Below are 13,385 nucleotides of genomic sequence, written 5' to 3'. Positions count from 1 at the left end.
GATGGATGAGCCGGCGCGGCCAATCAGCGCCGGGAGCCGGCGGGGCCGGGGGCTGCTACGCGGGGAAGGGGGAGCCAGCCCGGGCCAATGGTTGCCCACGTCCGCCCGCACGTCGCTCCGCCCCCGGCTCCCATTCATCAAGGGGGGGGACGGTGTCGTCTTTTCAATTCATTTATCTGCAGGAATGATTGCCGCTATCAGTCTCGCGTTCACCGCCCGGCTGAGGAGGTGAAAGTTTCTCCCCAGGAAGATAAACCGCAAAAGACAATATTGTGCATGATTTGCGCCTTTTTTTTTGCAGAGGGAGAAAAAAAAAAAAAAAAAGGCCCCCCGAAAAAAAAATCGGGTGAGTGTGGGGAAGCTCGAAGAGGAGAGAGAAACAATCTCTCGGCCACTTTGCAACATTCCTATAGCCAAAAAAATCACTGAAGGAAGTTTCTTTTTTGTTTTGTTTTTTTTTTTCAAAATTTTTTTTTTTTTTTTTTGCTGCCCGTGTTGAACTCTCGCCGTTATTGTTATTTGCAGCTAGTTTATTTTTGAGCTTACCCAACCCCCCCTTCCCCACTTAAACCTCCCCGAAAAGTCAAAGCAGAGAGACGGTGAATATTTTTGGGGCACATTTTTATTATTTTTATTTGCAACTGCGAAGATTTCTTTCCCCCTTCCGCACCAGCCTTTTTTTTTTTTTTTTCCCTTCTCCCCCCCTTTTTTTCCTTCCCCCTGCGCTGATGCCGAAGGGGGTGTTTTTGATGTGGTTGCTTTGGTGGTGATCGTCGCTGACTTTCCAAAGAGGGTGTTTTCGCCGCCGCTGCTGCTGCTGCTGCTTCTCTCCGCGTTGTGTGTGTGCGCGCGTGCTTTTTTTTTGGTTGCTGCATCGACGCTGGGAAGATGCTTCTGGATGCTGGACCGCAGTATCCCGCCATAGGAGTCACTACCTTCGGATCCTCTCGCCACCACTCCACGGCCGATGTCACGGACAGAGAAGTGGGGCTGGGGATCAACCCCTTCGCCGACGGCATGGGCGCCTTCAAAATCAACCCCAGCACCCACGAGCTGGCCTCGGCCGGCCAGACCGCCTTCACCTCGCAGGCGCCCGGCTACGCGGCGGCGGCCCTGGGGCACCACCACCACCCGACCCATGTCAGCTCTTATTCCAGCGCCGCCTTCAACTCCACCCGGGACTTTCTGTTCCGCAACCGCGGCTTCGGGGAGGCGGCGGCCGCCAGCGCCCAGCACAGCCTGTTCGCCTCCGCTGCCGGCAGTTTCGCCGGACCCCACGGACACACCGATGCCGCGGGACATATACTTTTCCCGGGGCTGCACGAACAAGCCACCAGCCACGCTTCACCTAACGTGGTGAACGGGCAGATGCGCCTGGGCTTCTCCGGAGACATGTACGGCAGACCCGACCAGTACGGCCAGGTCACCAGCCCCCGCTCCGAGCACTATGCCTCGACCCAGCTGCACGGCTATGGCCACATGAACATGAACATGGCAGCCCACCACGGGGCAGGGGCCTTCTTTCGTTACATGAGGCAGCCCATCAAACAGGAACTCATCTGTAAGTGGATTGAGCCCGAACAATTGTCAAACCCCAAAAAGTCCTGCAACAAAACTTTCAGCACGATGCACGAGCTGGTGACTCATGTCACGGTGGAGCACGTTGGAGGACCCGAGCAGTCCAATCACATATGTTTCTGGGAAGAATGTCCAAGAGAAGGGAAACCTTTCAAGGCCAAATATAAACTTGTAAATCACATCAGAGTCCACACAGGTGAAAAACCTTTCCCCTGCCCTTTCCCAGGCTGTGGCAAAGTGTTTGCCAGATCAGAGAATCTCAAAATACACAAAAGAACTCATACAGGTACGGTAACCTTCTCTGTCGCTTTTCTCTCTGCGAGTGGAAGCGCCGAGCGCCGGGGCCAGAGCGGGACGCGGGGCCGTGTCAGAGGGGTCGGGGGGCCCGGCTTGGCTGAGAATCGGACGGGCAGGAGGGGGTATGGTGCAGGGCCACTGCTTTTTCCGGTAGAGGCTGGCTAGGAGCTTCGCTGCAGAAGGAGCTCGGTCACAGCCACGCCAGCAGCAGCAACAAAAAGAAAATGATCCCCGCCGAGGCAGAGAGGGAGGACGGCAGGGTTTGCTGCTGGAATTGTTAGGGCGGAGGGGGTGGGGTGGGGGATCATAGTAACCTGTCCTGTTTAAATTTATAGGTTTTAATTAATTATTGTTCGGCAATTTTGGCTGTGGCACGATGAGAAATTGTGCTAAATATTGCAGGCAGCTCATCAGTCTCCTCTTTGCAATTCAGGGCTTGGTAAATATTTAATTCGGAGGAGCGATTTTAAACAAACCGAGCCCGGCGCGTTAGTGTGTTATTGTTGTGCGGAGGGGAGGCGCCGGTATCCCTGAGAACTTTTTCCTTCGTGGGAGGTGGGAATGCAGCAGCCTCTGTCCGGGAAAGCAATCTCCCCCCGCTCCCACCCCCGAGCTCCGAAAGCCAGAGCCGCTTTCTCCAGCCCTTTTGCCGAGGATTTGTGGAGCTGCTCACTCGTTGTATTCCTGGGCCGGATAATTTTCAATATTGCAAGAAAATAGGGGGAAGGGACTGGGACGGGTGAAAGAGTAAAATATTGCGAGAACGAGCTATAAAACCGGAAAGTAGACACTGAGGATGGTGTGTATATACGCCTGCTCTCGCGCTCGGAGCGTTGTGATGAGAGAGAGGTGCCCGGGATTGGGGTTGTAAAGGAAACTCGCCCCTCCAAAGGGAAGGGGGAAAAAAAGTTATTTAGCTCTCCCGCTCTCCGAAAAGGGCGCTGAGCAGGAGTCGGAGGAGCAGAAAGGGCAGAGAGAGAAGCAAGATTTTGGGATTTGAATCTCGTTGAAGTTAGAAAGTTGCAAGTGTTTGAAATGGAGCCCTGGGCTCCGTCCGGCGGTGCGGTGGGGACAATGAACGATCCAGCCGGCCCTGCTTAATCAGATCCCTTTCCCTCCCCCCTCCCCCCCTTCCCTCTGCAATAGGTGAAAAACCATTTAAGTGTGAGTTCGAGGGCTGTGACAGGCGCTTTGCAAACAGCAGCGACCGCAAAAAGCACATGCATGTGCACACTTCCGACAAGCCCTATCTCTGCAAAATGTGCGACAAGTCCTACACGCACCCCAGCTCCCTCCGAAAGCACATGAAGGTAAATGGAGGGCGGCTGGCGTGCGGTCCGGCCGGGCGAAAGGCTGCGGGGACGGCCGGGCGAAAGGCTGCGGGGACGGCCGGCGGCGCGGCGGTGCCCGCGGGCGGAGCGCGGCCCGGGGCCGCCCGACTGCGGGGCCCCGGCCCCGGGCCCGCCGGGCCGCGCCGCCCCCGCCCCGCTGCGCTGAGCACCGGCCCCTCCGCAGGGCCCTCGGGCGGTGCGGTTTGCCCGGGGAGGGGCGGGGGGGCAGCACCAAGAGGCAGCCGGGGGGCGCAGTCCGGCCTTCCCCCGCCGGCAGGGGCTGGGGCCGGGGCCGCCGGCGAGCCCCGCAGGAGTGCCCGAGCCTGGGACTCGGCGCTGGGTCCCGTTGTCTGGCGCATCCCCAGGCGAAGGCCTCCGTCCACCGCTGCTCTCTATCTCTGCCCGGGTTTTCTTTTGCAGGTCCATGAATCATCCTCGCAGGGGTCCCAGCCTTCTCCCGCCGCCAGCTCAGGCTACGAGTCCTCCACCCCACCAACCATCGTGTCTCCATCCACAGAAAACCAGACCGCCAGCTCCTTATCCCCTTCCTCCTCCGCAGTCCATCACACGTCCAGCCACAGCACGCTTACATCAAATTTTAACGAATGGTACGTCTAAAACGCTAAAACAAAACAACAACAACAACAACAAAACACAAACCGAAACAAAACAAAAAGCCCCAAGCGAGCAAACAAATACCCTATTTAAAAACTCCAAAAATAATGAACACTTTGAAATCAAAATTTAAATGAGCAAACAAAAGTAAAATGCTGCCAGTAGACCCAGGACTGAGTAAAATGAAGACTTCATTTTTTAAAATCTTTTTTATTCTTTTTTTTCTTCCCTTATTATTTCTCTTTTTTCTCTCTCTCTTTTTTTTTTTTTTTTTTTTTTTTTTTTTCTGACTGTTCTGCTCTGTTCCAAGGCTTGGTAGGCGAAGGGGTTAGTAGAATGCATAAGAAGACAAGGTTACCAGGGCAAATGCCAACTGTGTAGGGCTTTACTGGAAACCACTGATTAGAGATCGCCAAATGCATGTCTGCTCGGGCAGCGGCCTTCCCCCCCATCCCCTCTTGTAAATACAGAATTATTAGCTTCAAAAACAAAACAACAAAAAAATGTACTGATTGATTTTGTAAATAGTTATATCGCAAGTTGAATAAGGGGATATGTGGATTTGTGGTCTTTGCATATATGTGGGGGGAGGGGCGGGCGGGCGGGAGCGGTGGCGGGGGGGGCGGAGGTGGTGGGGGGGCAGAGGGAAGAGGTAGAAATTCAACTATTTGTACTGAATGGCAAGAATGTTCTAGTAAATGTGTACCAAAATGTGAATTACTTTGTATTATTACAGTCTAAACGTCGATCTAACAGAATATTATTGGTATTAATGTGCTTTTTTGTATAAAGTGCAACATTTCGTCCCAAAGTCCAGTCTAAGTAGTGCAGTAAAATGTTGTTACACGTCCTGTCAAGAAATTCGTATAGTGAAAGCCTGGATCTGCGTGTCAAACTGTTACATTTGTTTATGTAAAGTGATATTAAAAAAAAAAAAAAAGATATAAACTATATCTGTCCGTTGCTTTTGGCAAATACAAGAACATAATGTATATAAATCCTAATTTCCATATTTATCCGCATGTAAAGGTCCGGTTATACCTGTTACAAGATATTCAATATTTATGGCTAGAAGAATTGGTATGTAAAATTTAGTTTACAGAACTGTTTGGTAACATTTCGTACCTTATTAAAGATTCTTAAATCCCAAGAATTGTGGTAGGAATTCTTATTCGCTAAGTCAACCTGCTGCAACTCCAACTAGCTTTAGGATATTAGAATAAAACTGTCCCAGTTTTTCACTGCTTTCCATTATGTCATCACTAAAGCAGCGAAGGTGATATAAATGTGATAAATGAAAGGATCCCTGCTGGCATTACTATAGTGTGTAATTAGTATTTATATCAAAATTTATGAAACAAATTTTCGGCCGCAGTATAATTTAAATGACCTTTGCAGACATAGAATAACAACCATAAAAATAACAGAAATAGATTGCATATGCTACATAAATATTAATGTGGGGAATTGTTACACGAGAAGTGCTGCATTCCACTCCAACACTGTCCATGAATCTGCATAGACTGGGTCCCTAAATTAAATTAATTCGGATAACATATATTAGGAGATTTAAAACAGAGGAGATTTCAGTTGCTATTTTAATTTAAGGCATTTATGACCATAACTAATTCTTAGGCAGTGGATTCATGACTTTCCTTGGGCCTTTTACTCCAAGAAGTACAGCACTGTTTCACGAAGGCGGTTGTTGTTGTTGTGTGTATTTTTTATTTGGGTTTTGTTTCTTTTTTTTCCTCCCCCCCCCCTTTTTTTTTCTTTGCTGATATTCCTTAAAACGTGATGTTAATTTAAATCAATTACTTCTTATGTTATGTTATTATTATTACTATAATTTTGCCAGTGTTAATAGCTTTCTAAAAAAAATAAATCTAGGGCATAAGAATTATTTTATGTAATTTGATTATCTTTCTATCTCTTTTATTTATTTCTCATTTACTTAAGAAATTCGTTCCATTGGCTGGCGTTGATACAGTAAATTTGTAAATGAGAAGACAATATAAAAAATCTAAATTACTTGTGCTTAATGACTGTAGCAGAACGCCTTTTCTCTAAATCAGATTGTCTTCCTTGCAGTTTAGTTTGATAGATTTGCAAGCTGTACTGCTTCCACTAACTTAGCTACGGTTGTTGGAACTGTTGGGCTTTGTTCCTGGTTGTAGCTTGCATGATCGCCCCATTAAGCAGACAACATATCAACAGACAACACAAATCATGAGGTTGGCTAAAGCTGCGAGGGCTTGTGATATGTCATAGAGTGAATTGCACAAACTGACCTTCCAGTAGACCAAGATGACACTTTAACAGCTTCTTTAAAGAAATATTATGTGTACAGCGAGTCAATAGCCATATTAACCGCTCGGGGGGCGGGGGTACGGGGGAAGCCGCTTTCCTCTCACATCCGTGCGGACGCTCCGCAGCCCCGGCGGTAACCCGCCCAGAGCACAGCCCGCTATCTCTCAACAGCACCCCGCCAAGTATTTTTCTTTGTCCGTAACATTTGAGGATCTCCCTCGGAGACATTTCACTGCCCCAAAACACACCGCTCCCTCACCTCCCCCCCCCGAAAAAAAAAAAAAAAGAGTTTGCCTTGCTCATCCGAAACCCCGCTCCTGCCAGCTCAGCATCCCCGCCTGCTCCCTGCAGCACCCGTGGGAAGGCTTCGCTTTAACTTTACTTTCTACAAAATGTTATTATTATAAGGCTAATATCAGTTTTCAATGAAAAGAGCGCCACCTTGCAGGGTTTGGCGAGATAGGAAAAGTTGAAGCCCGGTGGGACTTGGGCGGAAAGTGTTGGGACTTGAGGAAATTTAACCCATCGTCAAAAGAGCCAGGGGAAAAAATGTTTCATGCGCCGAAAATGTTGCTCCCTGCGAGTCTTTCAGGATAACTGTCCCGCCGACTTGACCAGGCATCAGTTTTAAAAAATATAACCTGAATGTAACTAAGAAAAAAGGAAATATCGTAGAGCTATTCTGAGCCATACATCTGTAAAGTAAACCCGGAGAAACGTGGTGAGGATGAGATAATTTAAAGATGCATTTTGCAAGTTTCTTTGAACTTGTGTAAAGTCCCTAGTGGTCGCTTAGCACAGATCTGTTACTTGTGTGTATTGGAACACTTGGTTAATGAGTATTCTTTTAAACTTTCGGTCTGAGGTTTGTTCGAGCGTCCTACAGCAGAAAGAATGATTCTAGTGTTGTTGCTGCTGCTGCTGTTGGCTTTTTATCTGTGGTGAAGTGGAACGGTGCGATACTGGTTGATCGTCATCCCGTGTATGTTCTGAATTAGCGACGATCACTAGGGCTGGAATTGTTAATGCTGAATTCAAGTCCACGCCATTCTGGTGCTTGTTCTGTTCGCTTGGGTCTGGAGAGGGGAGCAGTGCTTTGAAATCTCCGGCTGAGAGAGGGGTGTTTTTTTCAGGCAGAGAGGTTGTGAGGCGTCTCTCGGCGGTTTCTGTGCTGTTTCAGTCCCTAAAGTCAACTTTCCTCTAGCAAGGCGTCCTTTGCGGATTTATTCACGAAGGCTTGCGGGGAGAAACAGCGATCCCAGCTCTCCAGCCTCAACGGGGGCCATAATTTTCTTTCTGCTGTCTGACTCTGGAGATGCTGTCGGGATACTTTCCCTGCGTGGGTCATGAGGTTTCGCAGCCCATGGCAGGCCATGCCGGCAGCCCCGCGCTGCCTGGTCCGGGGCAACCAAATCGCTTGGGTCTGTTGTCTGCCTCCCGCAGTCTCCCGCGCCCGCGGAGGCTCCCGTCGCCGCGGAAGAGTGTTTGTACCTACCCAAGGCAGGACGGCAGTACTCTCGGGAGGGTGCAGGAGGCTGTTCGGGTGGGTGTGTGGAGAGCTCTGTGTGCTGGCCTCTCTCGGGTGGCAACCCCCGGCCGTGCTTATACCGTTTGCACGCAGAAAGTTAAACGCAAAACAATAATCGGGTGCTTCTATTTCCCCTGCGAAAGACTCGCCTTTCAGGTCGCTTTAATGGCTTGTGAGTGATCGCTTGAATTTATTACAAGGCGAGTCCGCCATTCATAAGCCAAAGTTAGCTTCTTTAGAGCAGACACTGTTTGAAAGAGAGACACCCGCTCCGCGCTGGCCTCGCCTGGTTATTGCCCTTGTTTCAGCCGCGAGGAAGCAGCAGCTACCGCACTGATGTACGGAACGTCGGCATTTTTATTTGCTGCTTTTCTGGCCACGCTGGTGAACGGCTCAGACTTTGTAAGTTTTCCTATGTCCGGAGCGCCTGCTCCTCTTGCAGCAACTTTTAAAGGGAGCGAGCGGCGAGCGGGGCCAGCGGGCCCGCAGGGAGCCCCGCAGCACGCCCGGGGCCGCAGGAGCCCCGGCGCGGCCGGCGAGGAGCCAGAGCTCCGCTGCAAAGCCCACTTCCAGCAGGCAGGACGGGGAAGGAGATCCCCTCTGGAAAGGGCAGGGTATTTCAAGTGACCTAACGCTAAAAGAACCAGTTTGCATTTTGCCATTGCAGATCAGATGGAGAGAGGAATTGGTGAGCGATAAGCCCACGAAGGAGGCTGTACAGGTACCAGGCACACTGTACATCACCATTATGAAGTTTACATATGCATTTGCATACAGACGCACCCCGTTCACACGAGCCCGCACACGGGTGTGCCTGCCCGTGCGGGGAACGCGCCCGCCGCCCCGCGCACACGAGCGAGCCGGGCACCTCGAAACGCAGGGCTGGTCCCCGCGGCTCAGCGCGGCGTTTCGGCGGCAAATCAGCACGTTTTCCTCAAAAGGTGGCGATTCCCTGCTGAGCGGGGGTTTGCTGCCGGGAAGAGGCCGCAGAAGGCTGAGAGGCCCGGCCGGGGCCCGGAGCGGCCGCGCAGCCCGGCCTGCGGTGCAGCCCCTCCGCCCCCGTCCCGCACGGCTCCGCGGGCACCGGGGGTCTCGTGGAGGGCACCGGCACTACCTGTGCTGAGGATATAACTCACAGGACACACGGTCACTGCTGCAGATGTGCACGAGCTCACCGGAATCACCGTTCCCGTTACTGGTTTTATTACTAATATGTCCGCATCTGTATATATACACCTTTCTCTGTGTCTACATTTGTATATAAAGAAGGAGCAGTGTTTCTAGAGAGACACGTATTCGTGTGTTTACGTAGAAGTATATTTTCGAAGGCTCACAGAAGGCCTCTATTATTTAATGAGAATGTTTCCGTACAATGGATCGCGTTTGTAACAAAATGGGTGTAATTTCCAGAAAGATTAATAATTGAGATTCGTATTTTGAACGAGGGGCAGGACTGATTTCTGGAACTTGCTGAACGGAAGAAGGTGGGTTCCGTTTCACTGCAAAGATGCCGTGTTTTAGGGTGCATTGTTTATCAAAAACGGCCAAGCTTTTTATTTTGTATCCATTTTTTTTTCCTGCTGCGAACATCTATGGGTCAGATTTGGTTCATCTTCGATAACATGAAACACGATCCTGTGAAGTGAAGGGGCTATTTTTATCATGCAGCTGGAAGCTGTCATCAATTCGTAACATTTATTTCGGCTTCAGAACGATAGTATAAAATAGCATGAAGTTTCCAGATGACGCCGGTACTGCAGACAGGATTTTTCAAGTATAATAAATCAAATTAATTACCTTTTAGATATATGCGATCATAATACCTCTCTATGAAACTGCTATTAAAAAAATGCTCGATGTGTGCATCTGTGATTGTGCATGTGTTTACATCTGGGGACCCAAACAGAATTAGCTGTCTGGGGTAGCTGCAGAGAGGCAAAGTGGGGCACACTCAAGGTCTCGTCCACACAAGCCTCTTCGCGAGACGCGGGCACGGCATTGCTTAGCAAAAAAAAAGAAAGTTGTGTTTCGGCACGGGTCAGGACTGCAAGGTCCTTTTGGATCTTTCTCACTTCCAAAAATCCCGTGAAAAAATGTGGCCGAAGAGTGAAAAAAAAACCAACTGGAAAATACCCCCACATCAGCCAGCTTCCCCTCGCCGGGACACATGTGTTTTGTGCTTGATACTGCCCCTCTCGGATGGTGGGGGGGTAGGAGGCAGCGGGGAGGTGCAGGGCTGTCCGTCTGGGGACGGTTCCTAGAAATCGCGCGGGAGTGCGCGGGGTCGGTGGGGGGGTGTGTGAATGAGTGCGTGTGTCGTGTGTGTAAGCGAGTGAGTGGCGTGTGTGAGTGTTATGTGTATGTGTGCATGACCGACTGTGCGTTACGTGTGAGTGTTATGTGAGTGTTATGTGAGTGTTATGTGTGTGTTATGTGTGTGTTATGTGTGCGTTACGTGTGTGATGTGCGTGTGTGTGTGTGAGCGCCCGCCGTGCGCCCCGGCGGCGCATGCGCGCCCGCGGCCCGGGCTCCACGTGCTGTTGAATATTTATGCCGCGCCGCCCGCGGTCGGTGCCGGGCCCGGGGCCGGTGTCCGCGCCCGCCCCGCGCCCCTGAGCCGCGCCCCGGGGCTGCCCGGCACAGCCCGGCCCGGCCCGGGGTCGTTCCCGCCGCGCCGTCCCCCTCCGGCTGCCCACCAGTGCTCCCGGGCGGGCACTTCCAGCCTTCCCCGGCGCGCTGGGCAAACGCCACCTCCCTCCTTTACCGGGCGCTTTAGCGAACCCCCGCCCCCCTCCTCGCCGGGCCGAGTGGCTTTTCGTGGGGGTTATGTGGCAAAAAATGCGACGGGTGCAGTCGCCACAAAAGTACCATCTCCGGGGAAGGGAGGAAGGTTCTTATAATGGATTCCTTTCTGCCTCGTTCCTCTTAGGGAAAAACCTTATCATACTGTATGGCCCTTCATATTTTTTTGCTGATATATCGACATGGCATGATAGATCCGAGAAAGAAACGCAGGCTCTTGGTATTTATTCTGTTTGTAGGCTGCAGGGTTTGTTGTTATTTTGGTTTGCTTTTTTTTTTTTTAAACAAATAGTAATAATTCCTAGTACTCATTGTTCAGTGGCACAAAGTGATTTTAAAACCTTTTGTAGGGTGGCAAAATAACATCCCATGGTATCTGAAATGTGTTTCTGCATCTCGCTAATGAGATGGGTTTTTCTTTTCCCCCAGAGCCCGATGGGGAACGGGCAGGACGAAGGAAGGAACCCTTCGGAGCCCTCTCGGGCTCCCAGACACACCTGGGCACTTGCCCCGCCGCGGGCCCGGCCGCGGCCGCACGGCCCGGCCCGGCCCCCCCAAAGTTACCAGAAAGGCCCTTCCGGGTGGAGCCAGGCTGGCTGGAAATTGCCCAGCGACAATTCCCTCTCCGCAGCCTCTCTGTCCCTCTCCCCCTCCGCCATAGCCCACCTCTCTTCATCTCCCCTCTGCCCTCCCTGCCCGGCGCTGCAGACGGACGCGCGCCCATCGGTGTGTCTGCCGGGGCTGCCTTGTGGAAGCCGCTCCGACCAACACCTGATGTGCCCGGGTCACCCTCCCCGCATGGCTGAGGCTCGTTGCACGCCCCAGCCGACTACAAGAGGCGACAATAAAGCCGATGTCCATCATGTCGCCTGTTCATTTCAGAAAGGGCAGATCCTGACCTCGGTTCCCCAAGTGGAAGCTTGTCTTGGGCACGCACTGTGGTCACCGTTTGCTCCAACATCTACACAGATGTATATTCATATATAATTTTGCCCTCCTTTCCATCCAGCCTATTTTCTTTCTTCCATTTTCCCCTTTATCCCAAGGGGAAGCTCCCCAGTAATTGCAGGGGCACGGAGGGCGTTCAGGGGGACAGTGGCACCCGGGCACACACCTGAGCCACAAGCCCCCGCCTTCATGTGGGAACTCGCTCGCATAATTTAGCTCCCAAGAAAACTGTTGCTCTCCAAGTGTGAGACTGAACCTTTGCATTTAGTGCTCATGGCTGCATCGCTTCCTCCCCCCCCCAGCCCTTTCCCCCCCGGGTTCGTCTCTCTGTTGTGTTTCCAGAGATAACCAGGTCCCCCCGGTGGGCTGGGGCAGGCGCAGGGCTCGGGCTTCTGCGTTGGGACGGGACTGCGCAGCGCTCGCTGCGGGGGCAGAGGAGGGGGACGTGCCCTCGCTTCTTAGCCAACTGGACAAGAATGGGCTCTATTATTATTGTTGTTGCTGCTGTTGCTGTTATTAATATTATTATTATTGTTGTTGTTATTATATTAATTTAAAAATTATCCCTTTACAACTTGCAAAGCGCCTGTAAATTTACCTTAAACCTGTTTTCTTTTCTAGCCAATGGTGTCAGGGGCCGGTTAGCCTGTCCCTCCGGAGCATTAACCCTTGTCGCTAGCTGCAGTGAGTGAGGAGCTGAGGTTTGGCCCTGAGGAGCTGTGTGTGTAGATCTGGCACAGCTTTGCTCCCTTAACTCCTGGATCTTTGTTTTGGTGGCGACCAGGGAGAGCAGGGAGCGCTGTGCTCGCATTTCCCTCTGGCTTTTACACACGCACACACACACACACACACAAATCCCCCTTTCCAACTTTCTGCTTTTTGCGCTTCCCTTCCAGTTTTTTCACTTTTCAGACCTACTGGCAGCATTTGCCGAGATCTAGATCCCCGTCGTGGTAAGTGATGCTTTTCTCCGTTGCAAAACTCGCTCAGCTCTCGACTTGCTGTCCCAGGGATGGGTGTAGAAGTTGTATTTGTTTGGAACAGAATTGCCCAACCCCAGTGGTTTCACGTCAAGCAGCAAAGAGTAAAACTATTGTCGTGTATTAACTCTGAATGGGAGCAAATGGGAGCAAACAGACCAAATAATCACTGCTGGCTCCGACAGTAGCACGGCACTAATGTAATTTTCTTTAAGTTTGCAAGGCAACTTTTTTTTTTTTTTTTTTTTTTTTTGGTTGTTACCGGGAAAGCGAGTTTGTGTTTTGGGTCGGAACTTATATATTTACATTACACACCAGACCATAACAAAGTATACAAAGAATGCAGCTGCCATATGTGCTTTGTGAACATACAATTATGATTGGGGGGTTCATGCATTCAGCTTAAGTGTTGCAGACACACTGATACCACTCCGTAAGGTTTGTGCAGTACCTGAAAACTCACTCCATCCTTGGGGGAGGGGCTGGAGAGACGTTGCATTTTTAAAACCTGTTTTTTAAAAAAATAAATCAACTTCAGTAAATGCCTCCTGGACGTTTATTTTTAATGTACAGTCTGCAGCTCTGACTGGATCAAATTCACGATTATTCAGATGAGGCTGAATTTGAATAACTTGCTGGTTTCTCTCCCCCGCCCTCCCCCATCACACTCCCCCTCCCTTTTTTTTTTTTTTTTGTTTGTTTTAAAAATTAAGAAAATGAAGAGAACCGCTGAGTCCGGCTGACCTTTGGCTGACATAATTTAGCAGGAGACCGGTCGCAAATGAGGACTGGATAAATTAGACGCTCTAATTCTCCGGGAAAAACGATAGCGCAAGGAGCCGGGGCAGAGGCTGCCCCGCGGCCCGGTAGCCCTCCAGGTCGGCGGCGGGAGGACGGTCCCGGCGGAGCGGGGCGGGGGAGCCGCCGGGCACAGCCCCGTTCAGGGCGCGCCGCTGAGTAGCGAGCCCGGTCACCGCACTCCGGTGGCTCCCGCAC

General features: G+C 51.1%; 1 protein-coding gene and 1 long non-coding RNA gene across 2 annotated transcripts in view; both read left to right on the top strand.

Annotated features, from left to right (window-relative positions):
* The first annotated feature begins 189 nt into the window (after nucleotides 1-189).
* On the top strand, nucleotides 190-5,724 carry ZIC1 (Zic family member 1). Its single transcript, XM_027740020.2, has 3 exons — nucleotides 190-1,864; nucleotides 3,022-3,185; nucleotides 3,627-5,724. The coding sequence occupies exons 1-3, from the start codon at nucleotides 889-891 to the stop codon at nucleotides 3,822-3,824; spliced, it is 1,338 nt and encodes a 445-aa protein (XP_027595821.1). The 5' UTR covers nucleotides 190-888; the 3' UTR covers nucleotides 3,825-5,724.
* A 6,427-nt stretch (nucleotides 5,725-12,151) lies between these two features.
* LOC120324961 overlaps nucleotides 12,152-13,385 on the top strand; it is a 63,881-nt gene continuing 62,647 nt past the window's right edge. The window contains exon 1 of the long non-coding RNA XR_005566699.1: nucleotides 12,152-12,362. This is a non-coding gene — a long non-coding RNA (uncharacterized LOC120324961). The remainder of the gene's footprint in view (nucleotides 12,363-13,385) is intronic.

This window comes from Pipra filicauda, unplaced genomic scaffold, assembly GCF_003945595.2.
Source record: "Pipra filicauda isolate LSUMZ 115617 unplaced genomic scaffold, ASM394559v2 scaffold126_size2276778_pilon, whole genome shotgun sequence".
In the NCBI taxonomy this organism is placed as follows: Eukaryota; Metazoa; Chordata; class Aves; order Passeriformes; family Pipridae; genus Pipra; species Pipra filicauda.
The sequence above is the reverse complement of the archived record's forward strand: the minus strand, read 5'-3'. Positions and strand labels throughout refer to the sequence as shown.

What these genes read in the sequence shown, in the direction of transcription:
- ZIC1 (XM_027740020.2), top strand. Translation starts at nt 889, where the DNA reads ATGCTTCTGGATGCTGGACCGCAGTATCCCGCCATAGGAGTCACTACC. An exon ending in ACACAAAAGAACTCATACAG is followed by an intron (nt 1,865 to 3,021) that starts GTACGGTAACCT and finishes CCTCTGCAATAG; the next exon opens with GTGAAAAACCATTTAAGTGT. An exon ending in CCCTCCGAAAGCACATGAAG is followed by an intron (nt 3,186 to 3,626) that starts GTAAATGGAGGG and finishes TTTCTTTTGCAG; the next exon opens with GTCCATGAATCATCCTCGCA.